This window comes from Setaria italica, chromosome III (assembly GCF_000263155.2).
Source record: "Setaria italica strain Yugu1 chromosome III, Setaria_italica_v2.0, whole genome shotgun sequence".
Lineage (NCBI taxonomy): Eukaryota > Viridiplantae > Streptophyta > Magnoliopsida > Poales > Poaceae > Setaria > Setaria italica.
The window spans coordinates 50532221-50547493 of record NC_028452.1 but is presented as its reverse complement, the minus strand read 5'-3'; the positions used below and the strand labels follow the sequence as shown (position 1 = coordinate 50547493).

General features: G+C 52.0%; 4 protein-coding genes across 4 annotated transcripts; all 4 read right to left on the bottom strand.

Annotated features, from left to right (window-relative positions):
* Positions 1-413: 413 nt before the first annotated feature.
* Positions 414-1770, bottom strand: LOC101760528 (protein yippee-like At3g08990). The gene is made up of 2 exons (XM_004963289.4): positions 1215-1770; positions 414-1073 (listed from the first exon to the last, which is right to left on the bottom strand). Exons 1-2 carry the CDS (start codon positions 1317-1319, stop codon positions 750-752), a joined length of 429 nt encoding a protein of 142 aa, XP_004963346.1. The 5' UTR covers positions 1320-1770; the 3' UTR covers positions 414-749.
* Positions 1771-1909: 139 nt separating this feature from the next.
* On the bottom strand, positions 1910-4764 carry LOC101760117 (cation/H(+) antiporter 28). The gene is made up of 4 exons (XM_004963288.3): positions 4633-4764; positions 3475-4521; positions 2491-3390; positions 1910-2417 (listed from the first exon to the last, which is right to left on the bottom strand). The coding sequence occupies exons 1-4, from the start codon at positions 4762-4764 to the stop codon at positions 2052-2054; spliced, it is 2445 nt and encodes an 814-aa protein (XP_004963345.2). The 3' UTR covers positions 1910-2051.
* A 4216-nt stretch (positions 4765-8980) lies between these two features.
* LOC101759708 (vesicle-associated membrane protein 721) lies at positions 8981-11303 on the bottom strand. The gene is made up of 4 exons (XM_004963287.3): positions 10784-11303; positions 9719-9860; positions 9470-9653; positions 8981-9386 (listed from the first exon to the last, which is right to left on the bottom strand). Exons 1-4 carry the CDS (start codon positions 10980-10982, stop codon positions 9243-9245), a joined length of 669 nt encoding a protein of 222 aa, XP_004963344.1. The 5' UTR covers positions 10983-11303; the 3' UTR covers positions 8981-9242.
* Positions 11304-11845: 542 nt separating this feature from the next.
* LOC101759299 (beta-glucuronosyltransferase GlcAT14B) lies at positions 11846-14768 on the bottom strand. Its single transcript, XM_004963286.2, has 4 exons — positions 14164-14768; positions 13987-14062; positions 13774-13889; positions 11846-12665 (listed from the first exon to the last, which is right to left on the bottom strand). Exons 1-4 carry the CDS (start codon positions 14735-14737, stop codon positions 12151-12153), a joined length of 1281 nt encoding a protein of 426 aa, XP_004963343.1. The 5' UTR covers positions 14738-14768; the 3' UTR covers positions 11846-12150.
* Between the last annotated feature and the right edge of the window lie 505 nt (positions 14769-15273).

Genomic DNA, 15273 nt, shown 5'->3' with positions numbered 1-15273 from the left:
TAGCTGATAAGCTGAAGCTAACATGCCGGAAAATAACCTCACATTAAGTTTGATGGATTAAGTTTGATGGACTACAGGATCATTCTCAGTGAGACTTTCGTTCTCAACAAATAAAGTGACACCTTAACGTTTTTTATGATATGACAAGAAATGAATAAGGATAAAGAAGAACTGAATTTCATCACCATAAAACTCTGTATACACCTTTTCAAGATACTTTGTGCCTTGCACGTAGCGTTGAAACAACAACAAACGATGAAATTTTGTATTATGTGAAGCTATTTTAACCCAGAGCTAAAGTGTTATCTTGCTTATACAGTGTTATTGGAAATATAATAAATATGAAATGCTTATTTAAAATAAATCTGTAGCTACCAATCTATTTATTTTGGGACGGATGGATAATAGATTTGTCATCGAAACAGATTGCATTGTCATTGAGATATTGAACTAGTAAGAAGGTTTAATAGTTCGTTAATCGTTATCCCGCTGCGCTGCATTAAATTATTATATTTACAGAAGAGAAAAAGACTAGAGCGGAGAGGATCAGCTTGCTACCCTTGCCGATAAATACTCCTACTGCTGACAAATACTATTGCCAGGAGATGCCCGAAAAGGGCAGCAGCACAAACACCAAAATAACAAATAAATAAACTAAAATACTATTGTCAGGAGATGGAGATGATGGAATATTTACAAGCAAAGCATGGATCGATGATGACGGGAGGGACGGGGAGACCAATCGATCATCAATCGGAATCTTCTTCGCTCTGGTGATCGTCGTCGTCCTCGTCGCCGCCGCCGCCGCCGCTTGAATTGGTGGTGGCGACAGCAACGGTTGAGGTGGTGGCGAGCACCTCGCGCCTGTCGAGGATGAACTTGCCTTCCTTGTACCGCTGCGTCTTGTCGACGGCGGCGAGGTACTTCCAGCCGAGGTTGCATCCGCAGGCGACGCAGAAGATGTCGCAGACGGTGTGCCACCCCGTCGTCATCGCGCGCTCCTCTTTCTCCCCAACGGTCACGTTCACCATCTTGGCGAACAGGTAGGCCTTGCCGTGCTTGCAACGGAACATCTGCTTGTTTTTACATATTTTGTTTAGCAGCAATCATCAGATCAACAACGCAACGCAAGCAAAGAGATCAGATCAGAGCAGATCAGATGGAAATGGAATGAATCAATCAAGAAAAAGAAAGAAAGAAAGAAAGAAAGAGACCCTGGAGATGATGTCGGTGGCGTAGGCGAGGTGCGTGTCGCAGTGCTTGCAGCGGTAGATGGCGGCGCCCGTCGCCGGCAGGCTCACCAACAGCAGCCGCCCCATCTCGAATTCCTTTGGTCGATCTCGTCGCCGGCCGCCCTGTACCACCACCTGCAAGGCTGCAAATTGCAATCGAATCCAACCCAATCTGAGGATGAGTGAGATGGACGAGGACTGCCGCCGGCCAATCGATCGATTGATCTCGATCAGGAGGGGAATGGGGGAATGGGGGAAGTGGGAGGAAGCAAAAGGAAAAGGGGAAGGAGGAAACTCTGGGGGAAACGGAAAGGACGACGACTCGGTCCTCTGTCCAAGTTGCCCCGTCCGTCCGTTACCAAATTACCACGCCACCAAACCAAACAAGGCCGTCCGGCCCAACAACAAATACTGGGCTTGGCCTCCTGAACCGACTGGACGCATCCATCCCTCCAATCCTTCCACTAATAAATGATCCTCTCTCGGTGGATTTGGTGGTGCTTCTTGTGTTGTGTGCGCGGCGGTGCTGCCGGCGGCCATGGAAGACCGCCGCGCCGCCGGTTGGATGGAATGGTTGACGTGACGGCCATGTCCGTCCTTGAGATGATTGGATTTGCGGTTGAGGGATCTCAACCTGCTGCCTGATATGATAAACTAATAAGTGACTCTATATAATATACGCATGATGCTACTACACTCACTGTGGTCTGTCGTTACATCCATCCATCATCTACTCTGCCCCGCCGGCCTGCCATTGCCAACACATCTCATCTCTAGCGACGCAAGAAGAAGAAGAGGAGAGAAACAAGCTACGGACGACTACAATGGCATGAACTCCTCGTCGATGACCTTGTAGTGCTTCTTCGCGTCGTACTGCTGCACGATGAGCACGGATGCGGTGGCGGAGAAGTCGGAGGAGGCCAGGATGTCGCCGACGGGGCCCAGCTCCAGGCACTCGGCCCACTCGTCCAGCCCCTCCGTCAGCACCGAGCTGCGGTCGCGCCCGCGGCCCACCACGAAGAGCCGGTACTCCGCCTGCAGCGCCCGCAGCACGGCCACCAGCTCCGCCCCGTCCGCCACGTGCTTCTCCAGGTAACCCATGCCATGGCCGCCGCCGCCGCCGCCGGGACGGCTGCTCCCGGCCACGTGCTTCCGGTAGAACTCCGCGAAGAACTTGTCGTCCACCTGCATTCATTTTTTTTTAATTAGCGGCTGGACCTGCATTCATTTTTTTTAATTAAACAGCTCATAGCACCACCTGCATCTGCGCCTCCTCCTGCCCCAGCGCCGACGACGCTCCCACCCCCCGCCGGCTCGCCTTCGTCTCGAACAGGCTCGTCCGCGCCCTCCACCGCGCCTGCGCCGTCGCGTTCTGCACCACGCGCAGCGCCGTCAGCCGCACGCCGGGGTGCTTCGACATGAGCGCCGCCAGCGTCAGGGCCTCGCGGTCGTCGGCGCCGCCGATGAACACCACGACCACCGGCTGCGGCCCATCCCGGTTGCCCTTCCCGAGGCCCCGGTCCACGACGACGCCGACGGAGCACGGTGCCAGCTGAAGCACCTTCTGGTTGACGAGCCGGAACCCGAAGTGGCCCGGGTCCATGGTCCCGTCCGGGCGCTGCGCCTTGTGGAAGGGCAGCAGCACCAGCGCCGCCATGGCGTCCTCGGCGCAGATGCACACGTCGCTGTGCATGTCCTGGAACGAAGACAGCGCCAGCAGCCGCCGCACCTTCACGCCCTCGCCGCCCTCCGCCTGGTACGCGTCCAGCGCCTCCCCGATGAGCTTGCGCATCTCCGACACCTCCTCGTCAACCACCGTCACGCCGTCGAACCCGCCGCCCCGGACGATGGCCGCCGCCGTCTGGTCCGTCATCTGCACCATGTCCACGGCGTACACGGCCAGCTCGCCGCCGCCGCCGCCCCGCCGCAGCGCCTCCATCAGGTACGCCAGCGTCGGCACGTCCTGCGGGCCGTGCAGCCCGACGACGAGGCGCAGCTCCGTGGAGGGGTCGTGGTGCTGGAGGCCCATGAGGCGCCACTGCACGCTCCGGCGGGCCCAGGAGGCGATGCCCATGCCCACCATGGGGGTCACGGCCACGTTGAGGGCGACCATGAAGATGATGGCCATGAAGGACTTGTCAGTGATGATGCCGGCATCCTGCATCGCATATTGTTGATCATCATTTGATCTACGACGACGCCGACGACGACGAATCCAACAATGCAATCCAAAACAACTAACAAATGCTGCCTGCGCGCAGTAGATGTGGAAGTATCCCTTGACGTTGAGCAGCATCCCTAGCGCCAGCGCCTCGAGCCATCCGAGCCCCCGGAGCAGCCCCGCGGCGGCGCAGCCCGTGAGCTTCCCCAGCGTGCCCATGACGGTGACGAAGAGGATCTTCCACCATGGGAAGGGCAGCTCCATGACGAAGGCGCGGAAGCCCTGGGTTTGGGGCCCCAGCCCGGCCACCTCGATGTCATCCGTCGTCTGCCTGAGCGAGAGGCAGACGTGGCTCACGTAGAGCGGCAGCACCATGGATGTGAGCACGAGGTTGATCTTGCTGACGAGCAGCCGCGACACCCTGCCCTCGCTCGGGAACGCCAGCCCCACCAGGAACGCCGCCATGTTCACGTCGAGCCGCAGCGCCGAGCTCAGCCAGCACAGCGCCGCCGCCGCCAGCGCCACCAGCGACAGGTCGAAGCCGCGCATGCGCCGCCCCTCCGGGTTGCGCCCGCCCACCCACTCCGCCATGGCCCGCGACACGAACGCCGACACGATCACGACGACGAGGACGGCCGCGGTGAGCACCGGCTGCACGATGGGGGAGTCGGAGCCGTCGGCGCCGGCGTCGCGCCAGATCATGCTTCCCACGGCGATGAGCATGGTGGTGACCATGTCGGAGGCGAGGCCGGCCCCCACGGCGAGGCGCCCCACGGCGGTCTTGGCGATCTTGAGGTCGGTGGTGAGGCGGGTGAGGACCGGCGAGGCCGTGTTGGAGAGGACGGCGGCGAGGCCCAGGAAGGAGCGCAGGGAGCGCTCGTGGACGACGCCGGAGGTGGCCTTCATGAGCGGCATGTGGAAGAGCGTGACGAGGACGGAGGTGGAGAGGATGCCGGCGTAGGCGACGACGGCATCGGCGGTGGGGGCGTCGAGGAGCGTGCCGGGGTCCATCTCGACGCCCAGCGCGAAGAGGTAGGGCGCGAACACGAACCCGCCGATCTTGCCGAACACCAGGCTGATGGCGTTGGTGAGGGAGAGAACGCGGAACTGGGCAAGCACGATGCCTAGCTGCCATGAACAATATGATATGATTTGATTTGATTTGATGCCGTGGTCAATTCAAACAGAAGATGAATGATATTCAAACGGAAGATGAATCATATTCAAACAAGGTCTCACCAAAAGATCGGAGAACACGCGCGGCTGGTAGACGTTTCGGAGCAGCGCGTGGAGGAGCTTGCTGGTCACCAGGATGGCGCCGAACTCGAACAGGATGGTGTTGTAGTTGGCCGACAGGATGCTGCTCGTCATCGAGCAATCCATGGCGATCAATCCTTTCGATCGATCAGTTTAGCTTCAGCTTGTTGCAGTTTAGATCAATCACTTGGAATTTCGAATTCCTTCCCGACGATGAACCCATCGATGATCGAGCTGCAGAACGTCTGAGGCGGAGAGCATTTTGCGCGGGCCCTTAGTTTCCCTCATCAATCATCTCTACCTAGTTAGCTTCTAAAATTAGCTGCTCGATCGCATCCTGTGCTCAAGTTTGCATGCCCGGGGCCTGTGCGGTCAATTGAGCTTTCTAAAATTAATGAGTTTGCCATTATATCGGTTATCCATTCATGATCTACTGTGGCTAATACTGAACACTCGCAACTGACGCGCTTCTGCAGCTGCCATGCAATCACACAAGGACTATGGTGGACTCCTGCTCCTGTGCTCGGCCATGCTGCTGTTCCTGTTGGCCATTGCCTTCCTTGAGCTCCTGAAGAAGCCGGCGCGGCTGCCTCCCCGTCGATCATCGGGAGCGCGCACCGGCTGTTGAACACGCTGGCGCACCGCGCGACATGGCCGACGAGCACGGCCCCCAGGGGTTCGCTGCCGCCCTGCCCGTCTCCGGCGGCGAGCCGGATCCCCTGCCGCTGTCTCCACCGCTCCGCCGGTGCTCGCCCCCGCCACCTCCACCGCCCCAACCGGGGTCCGCCGCCGCTCGGCTTCGGCGGCGCCTCGCCGCCTCCGCTCACCCGCCGTCTCGACCGCCACCACCGCCGACCGGCGAGCCACCCGGAGGTCCTTCTACACCCGGAGGCCACAAGTAACCCCCAACCCCGAACCCTAACTTGCCGGAGCTGAAGAAGAAGTTGTTGCATGAGCTCAAGAAGAAGGTGTTGTGTCATGGAATGATTGGGCAGCAAAATTCGAGTGTGGAGAGGAGTAGAAATGCTCGTATAGCTTTCCCCAACAAAAAAGATCACTTTTTTTTAATAAACGAGGAGTACGTCTCATAGAAATTCAGCTACCCCTCTCTTGCTTTGCTTTCGGCAACCAATGGCAGCACCAATTTTAGTGCTGCCCTCTGCTAAAGACACCAACTCCACCCCTGCGACTCTGCGAGTCCATGGGCCAGCTAGTCGCCATTGGCATGAAATCTGTACAAGGAGTGGAAATCCGACTTTTCTGGTAGTGAAATAGTAAAAAAAAAATGCATACACGGATCGGAGGAACAGTAGAATTTCGCTGGCAGTATGGTTTGAATGAATGCTGAAAAGACGGTGGCGTAAATTTGCACACAGGAAGTTGATGATGAATTGAATTTGTTGGCGGGGAGATAAGATTCAGCGCTAGTCTGCTCTGCTAGGTGACTGACTGCATCCCCATACTGGACTGCTCCGAATCGATCCACCGAGCTCCGAGGTCGCTCTGGGTCCTTGCATGGATGACAAGTCATCCCTCCGTAGCTAGCTTGTGTGAAGAGCACAGCGCTGGTAGGTGCACCGGCCAGTACAAAATCAGAGCGGTAGTATACAGGTGGATGTAAATGGAACTAGTCAGATGAGATCATCATCTGCAACAATAAGCTTGCATATTGGTTTCAGCGCCAGCAGCTAGCTAGCAGTAGCATGACTGTCTGCATCAGTAAAAGAATCTCTGCTTGTACAAGGAGAAGTAAAACAGATGGCATTGTACTGTGACTGATTCCAGTAGTAGTAGTATTACCAATAAATAGCTTATTGGTAGCTGATGCAGGCGTTGGATAATGAGTACTGTAGAATCAGTCGACAGAGGCCAATGGTGATCGATCAGATCACCAAAAGGTTCAAAGGCGGTGCGATGCAGGCACGACGCTCAACTTGCAGCACCTCCTGGATGGATGAATTCCATTCCATAGACAGAGTGCTGCAGGCTTACAGAGCCTTCGTCGTCGGTCGGTCATTTACTGCCGGGTAGCAGTACGTAGTAAGTACAACCGATCCGATCCGATATGATCCATCCGTGGGTGCAGCGCAGAGAGGCGCCGTGTCACGGTAGATGCCTGAAGCAGGCATGGTTGCTGAATGCAGATCCTTTACTGAACCAGCCGCACGGAATGATCTCCAGCTTCTTGTATCTTCTCCTCATCTCCGACTCCGAGTACAGCAGCAGCTACTGTGTGGAGTCAGCTCTGCCTACTGTGCATTTACTTCTCTCACCTGTACTTCACCGCCGCCCATTACTCACTATAGCACTCGGTGCTCCTGCTCGTCTATATAACGGGCTCCATAGCTCGCGACCTCTGGCACCGGCCGAGCTAGCTACAACAAGTCGCGCTCTAAGCAGCTAGCAGGTCTCTGCACCGATCCGATCCGAGATCTATATGATCGAGATGATGGTAGCTACTAGTAGGTGTAGGTCCACCGCCATGGCGTGCTGCTGCCTTCTCCTGATGGTCGCCATCATTCTGCATGATGCTGCTGAGGCCAGAGACATGCCTACTGCTACTACCACTGTGCCAGTAGCAGCCATGGCGGCGGCCACCACTAACGGTGGTCAGCACAGCAATAGCGCTGCCGTCAACAACAACGACCAGAAGACCTTCCTGGGCAGCGGCCTGGGAGGAGGCTACGGCGCTGGCGTCGGAGGCTTCGCTGGCGCCGGTGGCGTTGGCGGCCTAGGCGGAGCCGTCGGGGGCATCGGCGGCGCGCTCGGAGGCGTTGCCGGTGGCCTTGGTGGTGTTGGTGGCGTCGGCGGACTCGGAGGATTTGGGCCGCTTGGGGGCGCTGGCGGCGGAGTCGGAGGCCTTGGTGGGCCGCTTGGTGGCGGCGGCGGCCTAGGCGGACTTGGTGGTGGAGGTCTTGGCGGCGGCAGCGGAGGAGGCCTCGGTGGCGGCGGCGGGCTCGGTGGCAGCGGCGGCGGCGGAGGTGGCTGCCTTCACCCGTGATGCGTACGTGCATGGCCGCACACCATGTGGCGTGCTGCTCATCCAATAATCCATCGTCGCCATATATAGAAATCCTAGTGTGACAGGTTATTAATAAGCTAAGGTCATCATGCATTGCATGCGTGTTTATTATATATGGCAACGTACGTACTTGGTTTGTAATTGCATCTATCTTTGTTCTTACTATATGCATGGAGAGTAATAAATGATACGGCACTGCTAGCGCCCGGACGTCCGATGGTAATACTCCGTTGCAACATCAAAACAAAATAACTATAACATCGAAAATATATAGTTACAACATCGAGGAATATACGAAAAAATGACTACGTCGTTCGACTCTGGGATAGAAAATTCCCACCGCAACATGAACACTATGTTCCATACAACATTCACTATGAAACATGCCGAAAAAATAGTTGCAACATCAATACTTAACCCGCCCGATTTTTTTAAAAGACGTAATTGCCGTAAGTGATAATAACAAGGCAGCTACTAAGGCCCCCTTTGGCATGGCTTATCCCAAAACGGCTTCACCAGTGAAGCCAAAGCCGGTGAAGCTAAAAAAACTGACTTCACCCGACTTTTAGTTCATTTTAATCCCGGTTTACAAAACGGCTTCACGCTACAGTACCTCAATTTGCGTGAAATAGACGAAGCCAAAGTCGAAATAAACCGTGCCAAAGAGGGCCTAACTAGCTACCAAGCTGCTCTAGTTCCTTCAGTCCATCTGGTACTACAATTTTTTCAGCTACAAGCTCTTATTTCCCGACGTGAATATTCCAAGGGGTTGAAATATGGATATTTTTAGTCCGCTATTAGCTATTTTAGAGTCCAGCTGCTAACTCTCCTTAGAGCAACTCCAAGAGGCTGCTAATCTTACCCCCAATATCTTTTTTAGGAAAAAAGAGAGAAAAAATGAACTCCAACAATCCACCTAAACCTTCCCCAATTTTTTAGCGACGCTAAAAAACAGCCTGCCACCGCGTATATTTTAGCGTTGACGTTCCTCCCCCAATCCTGATTCCCGCACGCCCGCGTGTCCCTTCCGATGGGCCCAATACGATGATGTGGTCTGGGTTTGAAATATTAGGGGCTATTTATTAGCGATCTGCTGTGGACTGATATGTTTTTGGGGGGAAATTTTTTTTTGGGAGAACCCCCAATACATAGTTTTGGGGAAGAATCTTTTAGATACTCTTGGAGTTGCTCTTAGCCCGCTATTTAGAACGCTATTTAGAACTCTTTTCCAACTCAAGAGTATACAATGCTTGTTCTTTTGCTTGGGAGAGAGTTAGGGTAAAGAGGGCCACAAAATCCATCCAAACGGAAAGTGAAATCTTTGGAGGATTTGTAACCTCCCTGTTCTTGTATATTTCTTTTCGTATATCACGTTGTTATTACACCCACCCATGCGCAAAACCTATACTGGTTTGAATAATCAAGAAAATACTAGTAATGATGATTGGAGTTGATGTGGTTAACACATGCATTGTCGAGTGGAAGCTCAACCAACCTGTACAGTCCACCAGCACCCCCCCGAATCCAAAACATTCTAACTAATGAACTAATAAAGGCTGAATGGATCAGATCACTTGCAAATGCCATGGCAAACTGAGAGGATTATGATGAGGATGAGCGCGACGACGATGCCGAGGACGATGAGCTTCATCTTCATGTTCTGGTACCACATCTTGCGACGCACCCGCGCACCTTGCTGCCTGAAATCAGCAGCCTGCAAGGCAGCAGCAGCAGCAGCATGTTAATTGTTAAGATGCGCCAGAGGTAGCTAGCTAGGAACTCGCAACAGACACAGACCTGGTCGTGCAGCTGCTCCGTCCTTGTGACGAGCCCATCGATCTGCTCTCCGCGATCGATGACCTTGTCAATGTTTTCCATCATGATGCCTTTCACTTGATCCACCTGAGCTTTCACTTTGGACAGCCTGCTCACCTCCTCTGGGTGATCCGTACAGTACTGCATCTGATCTCGAAGCCTCGGCCTGCCATGCACGCCAGTGAAATTTGCAGTTGCAGATACATAGATGGAAAGCATTGTCGTTGTTACCCGAAATCTCGGCTGAGGCTGTTAGCTGTAGCTGTGGCTGCTTTGCCCCCTGCGTATCTCTTGTTGAAATCTTCCTTGATCATCTCCAGGAAGGCCATAGGAATCTGCCGTCCAGCTGATTCGGTCGCAACAACGCAGTATGCTGCGATTCATTTCGATGCTTCAGTCAAGTCAGTTGGATGCTATTGCTTTTGTGTTGCAATAATCACACACTTGTGCTTTCAGTAGCAGATAATGTATTGTATGTATGAACACTGTTAATACATTCCCTACAAAGGGTTGTAATTAGTTTTTTTTTATCTTCTTTGCACCTATTGGTGCTTTGTAAGCATCCAGTCTAGACCTTCTTATTTTTAATATAATCGGCAACTCTACTGTCCGGTTCGTTTCGAAAAAAATGTATTGTATGTATGACGGGACTAGGGGGGTAACTTGGCATGGAGACAAGGAATATAACAGTGGACAAGATTGGCATCAGAGAGCAATAGATTATTGTCAAATTGGGAGAATTTATACATATATATTGCTAAGGAAATCCTAGTACGCCAGGATCAAAAGTCTCCAAGAACAGACCAATTCAAACTCCTCTTCTGAGTGCTGATGATTCTGACTGAATGTTTCTTCTGAATTGGAGCAACTGCGACTCTGAATATCGGTGTAAGCTAAACTACTACAACCTATTGATCCAGAAAGTGCAGCAAAAGCACTCGTATGATCATCAGGATACAGCCAGCAGCTAGTTCTCTAATTGAAGTTTACAATCCAACCGAAAGAATTTGTTATATTATAGTATGGTATAAACCAGCAGAGTGGTTGCACAGGCAGCCATAGTAGACAGAGTCCAAAGGATAAACAAGAGGCATAGCTAATAATCCAAAGGATATCCTAATATATAAGTACATGATAGCGGTGTATTATACTATATTTAATTTTCAACTCAATCTAGCAGGAAAGAAACGGTGTATTCTACTGGAATGGAACAGAGTAGAATTTGAGATTGGAACTTAAGCAGAGCAAAACAGATCAAGATTAAGCATGTAGCAGAGCAGAGAAGGCATAGTATACCGTATCCGTCGGTGACGAGGAAGTTGAAGGTGTGGTTGTCGCAGGTGTAGGTGAAGCGGTTGTTCCCCGCCGGCAGGCGGTGCAGGCACTGGGCGGCGATGTCCCGGAAGTTGCCCGTGTAGGACGTGTGCTCCGCCACCACCACCGTGCCCCGCGCCACCATGCCGTAGATCAGACCTCCCTCCGCCGCCTGCGCCATGGATGATCCTTATCTTCTTCTTCTTCTTCTCCGGTTCCGAATTAAGTAGTAATTCCGATCGACCAGACCAGGACCGCCCCCTGAGAAGGAAGGAAGGAAGAGGCAGAGAACCAAGAGGAAGAAAATGTCTTAGGCTTTGTGAACAAGGAAGTGGTGGTCTTTACTATGTACGCCTGCCCTGCTACGGATTATCAGTAAAGTAATAATAATCCAGGTCTCTCTTTCTCCTTGAGATTAGAATGTCAAGGGTTCTAGTAGATGCCAAGCCCTGCTGCGTGCACACAAGGGAGAGGAGGGATCAGAGCCGTCCGTTGTTGGTCCATCCATTGACCAGACGACTAGACACTATTCTCCTCTACCGCGTTGTTGATTACTAGTTACCTTGGATTGGATGACCGGCCTTGTTGACGCAATTGCACGTACCTGGAGTAATAAGCAAAGCTCAGCTGACCAAGTCTTACACCACATTCAACATGGAACATCACCTCGACCCGGACCTCCACGGTGCAGACGAAGCAGCTGAGAATGGCTTAACATCCCAGAGCAGAGAAGAAACCAACATGCCAAAAGCCTTGTTTAGTTTCCAAATTGAGAGTGGCAAAGTTTGCATTTTGTCATAAATGCGTAACTGTAGCATTTCGTTTGTATTTGTGAATTATTATCCAAATATTGACTAATTAGGCTCAAAAGATTTGTCTCACAAAGTACAACAAAACTGTGCAATTAGTTTTTGATTTCGTCTACATTTACTACTCCATGCATGTACCGCAAGTTTGATGTGATCGAGAATCTTTTTTTTGTATAGTGCCAAAGTTGGGATTTTGGGGGAACTAAATAGGCCCAAAGGCACGTGGAAATCAATATTGCACCTCAAAAACCAACAACACTATCCTTGGAAATATATTCATCACCAGGTGTCCAGGTTCATACTCATACCTACTACATGTGGAGATACGACACAACAGGCTCTACAGATGAGCTAACTAATGTGGAAGTACATCAGCAACATGGCACAGGTTAAACGGCAGCTGCCTCACAAAACGGCGACGACCTGTTACAAGTCAGAACAACTAGAGTATGTATGCAACGCCAGCAGCAGCAGCAGCAGTCCATGCGTGTGTAGAACAAACAACCATATATAGCTCAGATTTGGGGCAGAGGCAACACGCTACTTGCACTGCCTTGGGTGGAACTTCTCCTCTGACAGCAGCGACGTCATCAGCCGCTGCAGGCGCACCGCTCCACGCCCAGGCCGAAGGAGGCTGGTGTCACCTATCACCGAGCAAGGGTCGCTCCCATTCTCTCGCGTTCCTGCGCACCAGCCTCCAGGGGTCGGCATGTCCACGCTGCGGGACAGGATCTCCCCGTCTATCCTGTCTAGCACAGGGTCGTCTGCGTGGAACTTCCGAGCGAACGGCGCATCGCTAGCGACCATCCTGTCCAAGTCTTCCACCGTCAGGTAGTGCGGATGCTGCTTCGGAGGGTTGTCCCACGAGATGTAGTGCAGGTCGTGGTTCACGGTCGTGTTCTTGAATTCCTCAGCGTTGCAGACCACGGTGTGGAAATAGCCTTCTGGCGAGGAGATGAAATTGGAGTAGTACATGAGCACTGTGCGAGGTAGGTTGTCCCAGCCCCATATGCAGTATTCCACAAAGGGCCTAGACAGTGCCATCCAAGCGGAACCTGCAATGCCATTTCATCATCAGCTGCCTCTACATCTACATGATACTTATTCCTCAAAAGCTCAAACGAATAAAGCATGCCAAAGAATTTCTTAGGTGGTAGTTTCAAAAGAAAGCAATTGTTTCTTGGTAGTGATGAATACTGCAACTTGTCTTCATTGCAGAGGTAAGCTCTGCATTTTTGCATCTTGTAGTTATCTGTTTAAGCGGCTTGAACCTAAGTACTTATAAGTTATAACTGAGTTGTAGTCACTATTTAAGAATCTGGAATCAATTAATTCCATGCTATTAAAAGCGTGATGGACGATGGATGTGAAATAGTAGACCACCACATTAATGAAAAACTATACTTTTATGGCAAGTTTGTTGACACAGTTTCTGACTTAGTAACTGACACAGAAGACAAAGATAGGCTTTCAAATTAATGACAGCCAGTATATGCAGTAGGCAAGCCTGAGATGCGAAGATTGGTTTCCAAAACTGTAAAACACGAGCTCATCTTTATATTAAATGATTTGGCATGCAAAGTTTGCCTACTACAGGCAACAAACAAACAGAATCCCAAATGCTTGTTACAGCAATCAGATCACACAAAACAAGATTACATATGAAAGGAGAGTAATGTTACCAAGGAGAGTTTCCGCAATAATGCAATATACAATATATAAATGACGAACTAGAAATACAGTGCATCTGCTGTGTGCAGTATTTTGCAGAATACCTAAGGTAAACTGACAGCTGAAAATTATCATACTAAAGATTAATTGAAGTTGGTGACAACCCCTGACCCCTGTATCAATTCACGCATCCAAATTTTGAACTGGTCACCACAACTAGAAATGACCAGCACTGCTTCAGGGATCCATGAGTGTATAGCTTGAAGCTTTGACATCACATTTCAATTGTAAAAAAAATGAATTTTGTCCTACAACCTTGGCAAGAGCAAATCAACAGATCTAGCCGGGAACAACAATTGCAAGCATAAGTTATGAGCTATACTAATCTGCACAAATGCCTGGCGAATTCTACACAATTTGATGGGTTAACGGTTGAATGTGAATCTTTTGGCTAGTAGGTCATATCAGTTGAGAACAATAGAACATACATACCAGTGAAGAGCTTGAAGGCTGTGGGCACGCTCCGCCTCTGTGGTATCCAGAACACATCGGCCTTCTTCTTCATGTAGAGACCAGGGTCAATGATCACGGGCTTGGCCCTCTGAAACCTATACACCATGACAAACAACAAGGTAGGCAATTGGCCCCAGTCAGCATCCACAGTGGTCAGCGGACACAATATTAAGCAAGCTAGGAAGCTCGTACTCCTTCCATCCGATGTCGCTAGTGTGGTCAATGAAGTTGAGATCACGCGGCAGCTTGGAGAAGACATGTATCAGATCTGCAGCAGCAAGCTTGAGAGTTACATTTGCAATCCAACAATCCAAGGCGGGCGGGTTCGGTGGATCATAAATCAGATGAAGAGAAAGAAAGGCCCTTTACCATCCTGCGTGACGAGCGGGTAATCGGAGGCGGAGAGGTTGATGAACCAGTCCCAGTCTGAGCCGCCGTCGCCGGCGTGGCCCCAGAGGAAGGCGGCGGCGGCGTGGAGCGTGTTGGCGACCATGGTGGGCCCGCGGTAGGTGATGAGGTTGGCGCGGTCGACGACGCGGACGTTGTCCGCTGCGGCGATGACGGGGTGGGCGGCGAGGGCGGCGGCGAGGTCCCTCCGGTCGGAGTCGGGGGCCTCGGCATCGAGGTGCAGGATGTAGCGGTTCCTGGGGTGGTAGAGCGCGAGGAGGACGCGGCGGAGCGCGGAGGCGTCTTTGGCGGAGCCGGAGATGAGGAAGGCGATGCGGGGCAGCGAGGCGCCGGCGGGGGACGGCGGGGTGGGGGAGAGCTTGTGCTCGACGAAGAGGGCGGAGGATGGCGTGGAGGAGGAAGAGGAGGGGAACGGGAGGGGGAAGGTGGTGAGGGCGACGAGGAGGAGGAGCGAGAGGGCGGAGCCGACGGCGAGGGGGAGCAGCCAGCGGCGGTCGACGGCGGCGTGGAGGGACTGGGAGAGGAGGGGCTTCATCGCCGGCGATGGATGTGGGTGTGGGTGTGGGGCCCAGCGGGCAGCGACTCAGAACAGCAGGGGGCGGCAGCGGGGTACTTTGCTTTAGTAGTGGGGCAGCGCGGGTGGTTGACGTGTCAACGTTTTTAACGCTCCCTTTTGTTTTGGCCGTACTCCCACTACTTAGTTTATTTTGATTTTGCCGGCAAAGCAAACTTTTTTTTAATGATCCCAGCTTCTGCATTTATTAGATACGCAACTCTACTTAGTCTAATAAATAAAGTCGCTAATCATATCCCTCTGTTTCAAAATATAAGTCGTTTAAGTTTTTCTAAATCTACAGGTGTATCTAGAGAAGCTAAAATAACCGGTAATATTATTATACCTCTGGATATCCAGATGCATAATAATATCTATAAACTGACGTACAATTTGGAACGGACAGAGTTCTACTTATAACAAACATATCAACCAAAAGAGAACAGATTCAGTACACGAAACATCGTCGCCTATATAGAGAGCTTTAGCTTGCACGGTACTACCTGTGCCGCGTAATT

What these genes read in the sequence shown, in the direction of transcription:
- LOC101759708 (XM_004963287.3), bottom strand. Translation starts at nt 10,982, where the DNA reads ATGGCGCAGGCGGCGGAGGGAGGTCTGATCTACGGCATGGTGGCGCGG. An exon ending in AGCCTCAGCCGAGATTTCGG is followed by an intron (nt 9,654 to 9,718) that starts GTAACAACGACA and finishes CGTGCATGGCAG; the next exon opens with GCCGAGGCTTCGAGATCAGA. An exon ending in CGGAGCAGCTGCACGACCAG is followed by an intron (nt 9,387 to 9,469) that starts GTCTGTGTCTGT and finishes GCTGCCTTGCAG; the next exon opens with GCTGCTGATTTCAGGCAGCA.
- LOC101760528 (XM_004963289.4), bottom strand. Translation starts at nt 1,319, where the DNA reads ATGGGGCGGCTGCTGTTGGTGAGCCTGCCGGCGACGGGCGCCGCCATC. An exon ending in CCACCGACATCATCTCCAGG is followed by an intron (nt 1,074 to 1,214) that starts GTCTCTTTCTTT and finishes AAAAACAAGCAG; the next exon opens with ATGTTCCGTTGCAAGCACGG.
- LOC101760117 (XM_004963288.3), bottom strand. Translation starts at nt 4,764, where the DNA reads ATGACGAGCAGCATCCTGTCGGCCAACTACAACACCATCCTGTTCGAG. An exon ending in GCGTGTTCTCCGATCTTTTG is followed by an intron (nt 4,522 to 4,632) that starts GTGAGACCTTGT and finishes TGTTCATGGCAG; the next exon opens with CTAGGCATCGTGCTTGCCCA. An exon ending in AGGAGGAGGCGCAGATGCAG is followed by an intron (nt 2,418 to 2,490) that starts GTGGTGCTATGA and finishes AAATGAATGCAG; the next exon opens with GTGGACGACAAGTTCTTCGC.
- LOC101759299 (XM_004963286.2), bottom strand. Translation starts at nt 14,737, where the DNA reads ATGAAGCCCCTCCTCTCCCAGTCCCTCCACGCCGCCGTCGACCGCCGC. An exon ending in CCCGCTCGTCACGCAGGATG is followed by an intron (nt 14,063 to 14,163) that starts GTAAAGGGCCTT and finishes TTGCTGCTGCAG; the next exon opens with ATCTGATACATGTCTTCTCC. An exon ending in AGCGACATCGGATGGAAGGA is followed by an intron (nt 13,890 to 13,986) that starts GTACGAGCTTCC and finishes CATGGTGTATAG; the next exon opens with GTTTCAGAGGGCCAAGCCCG.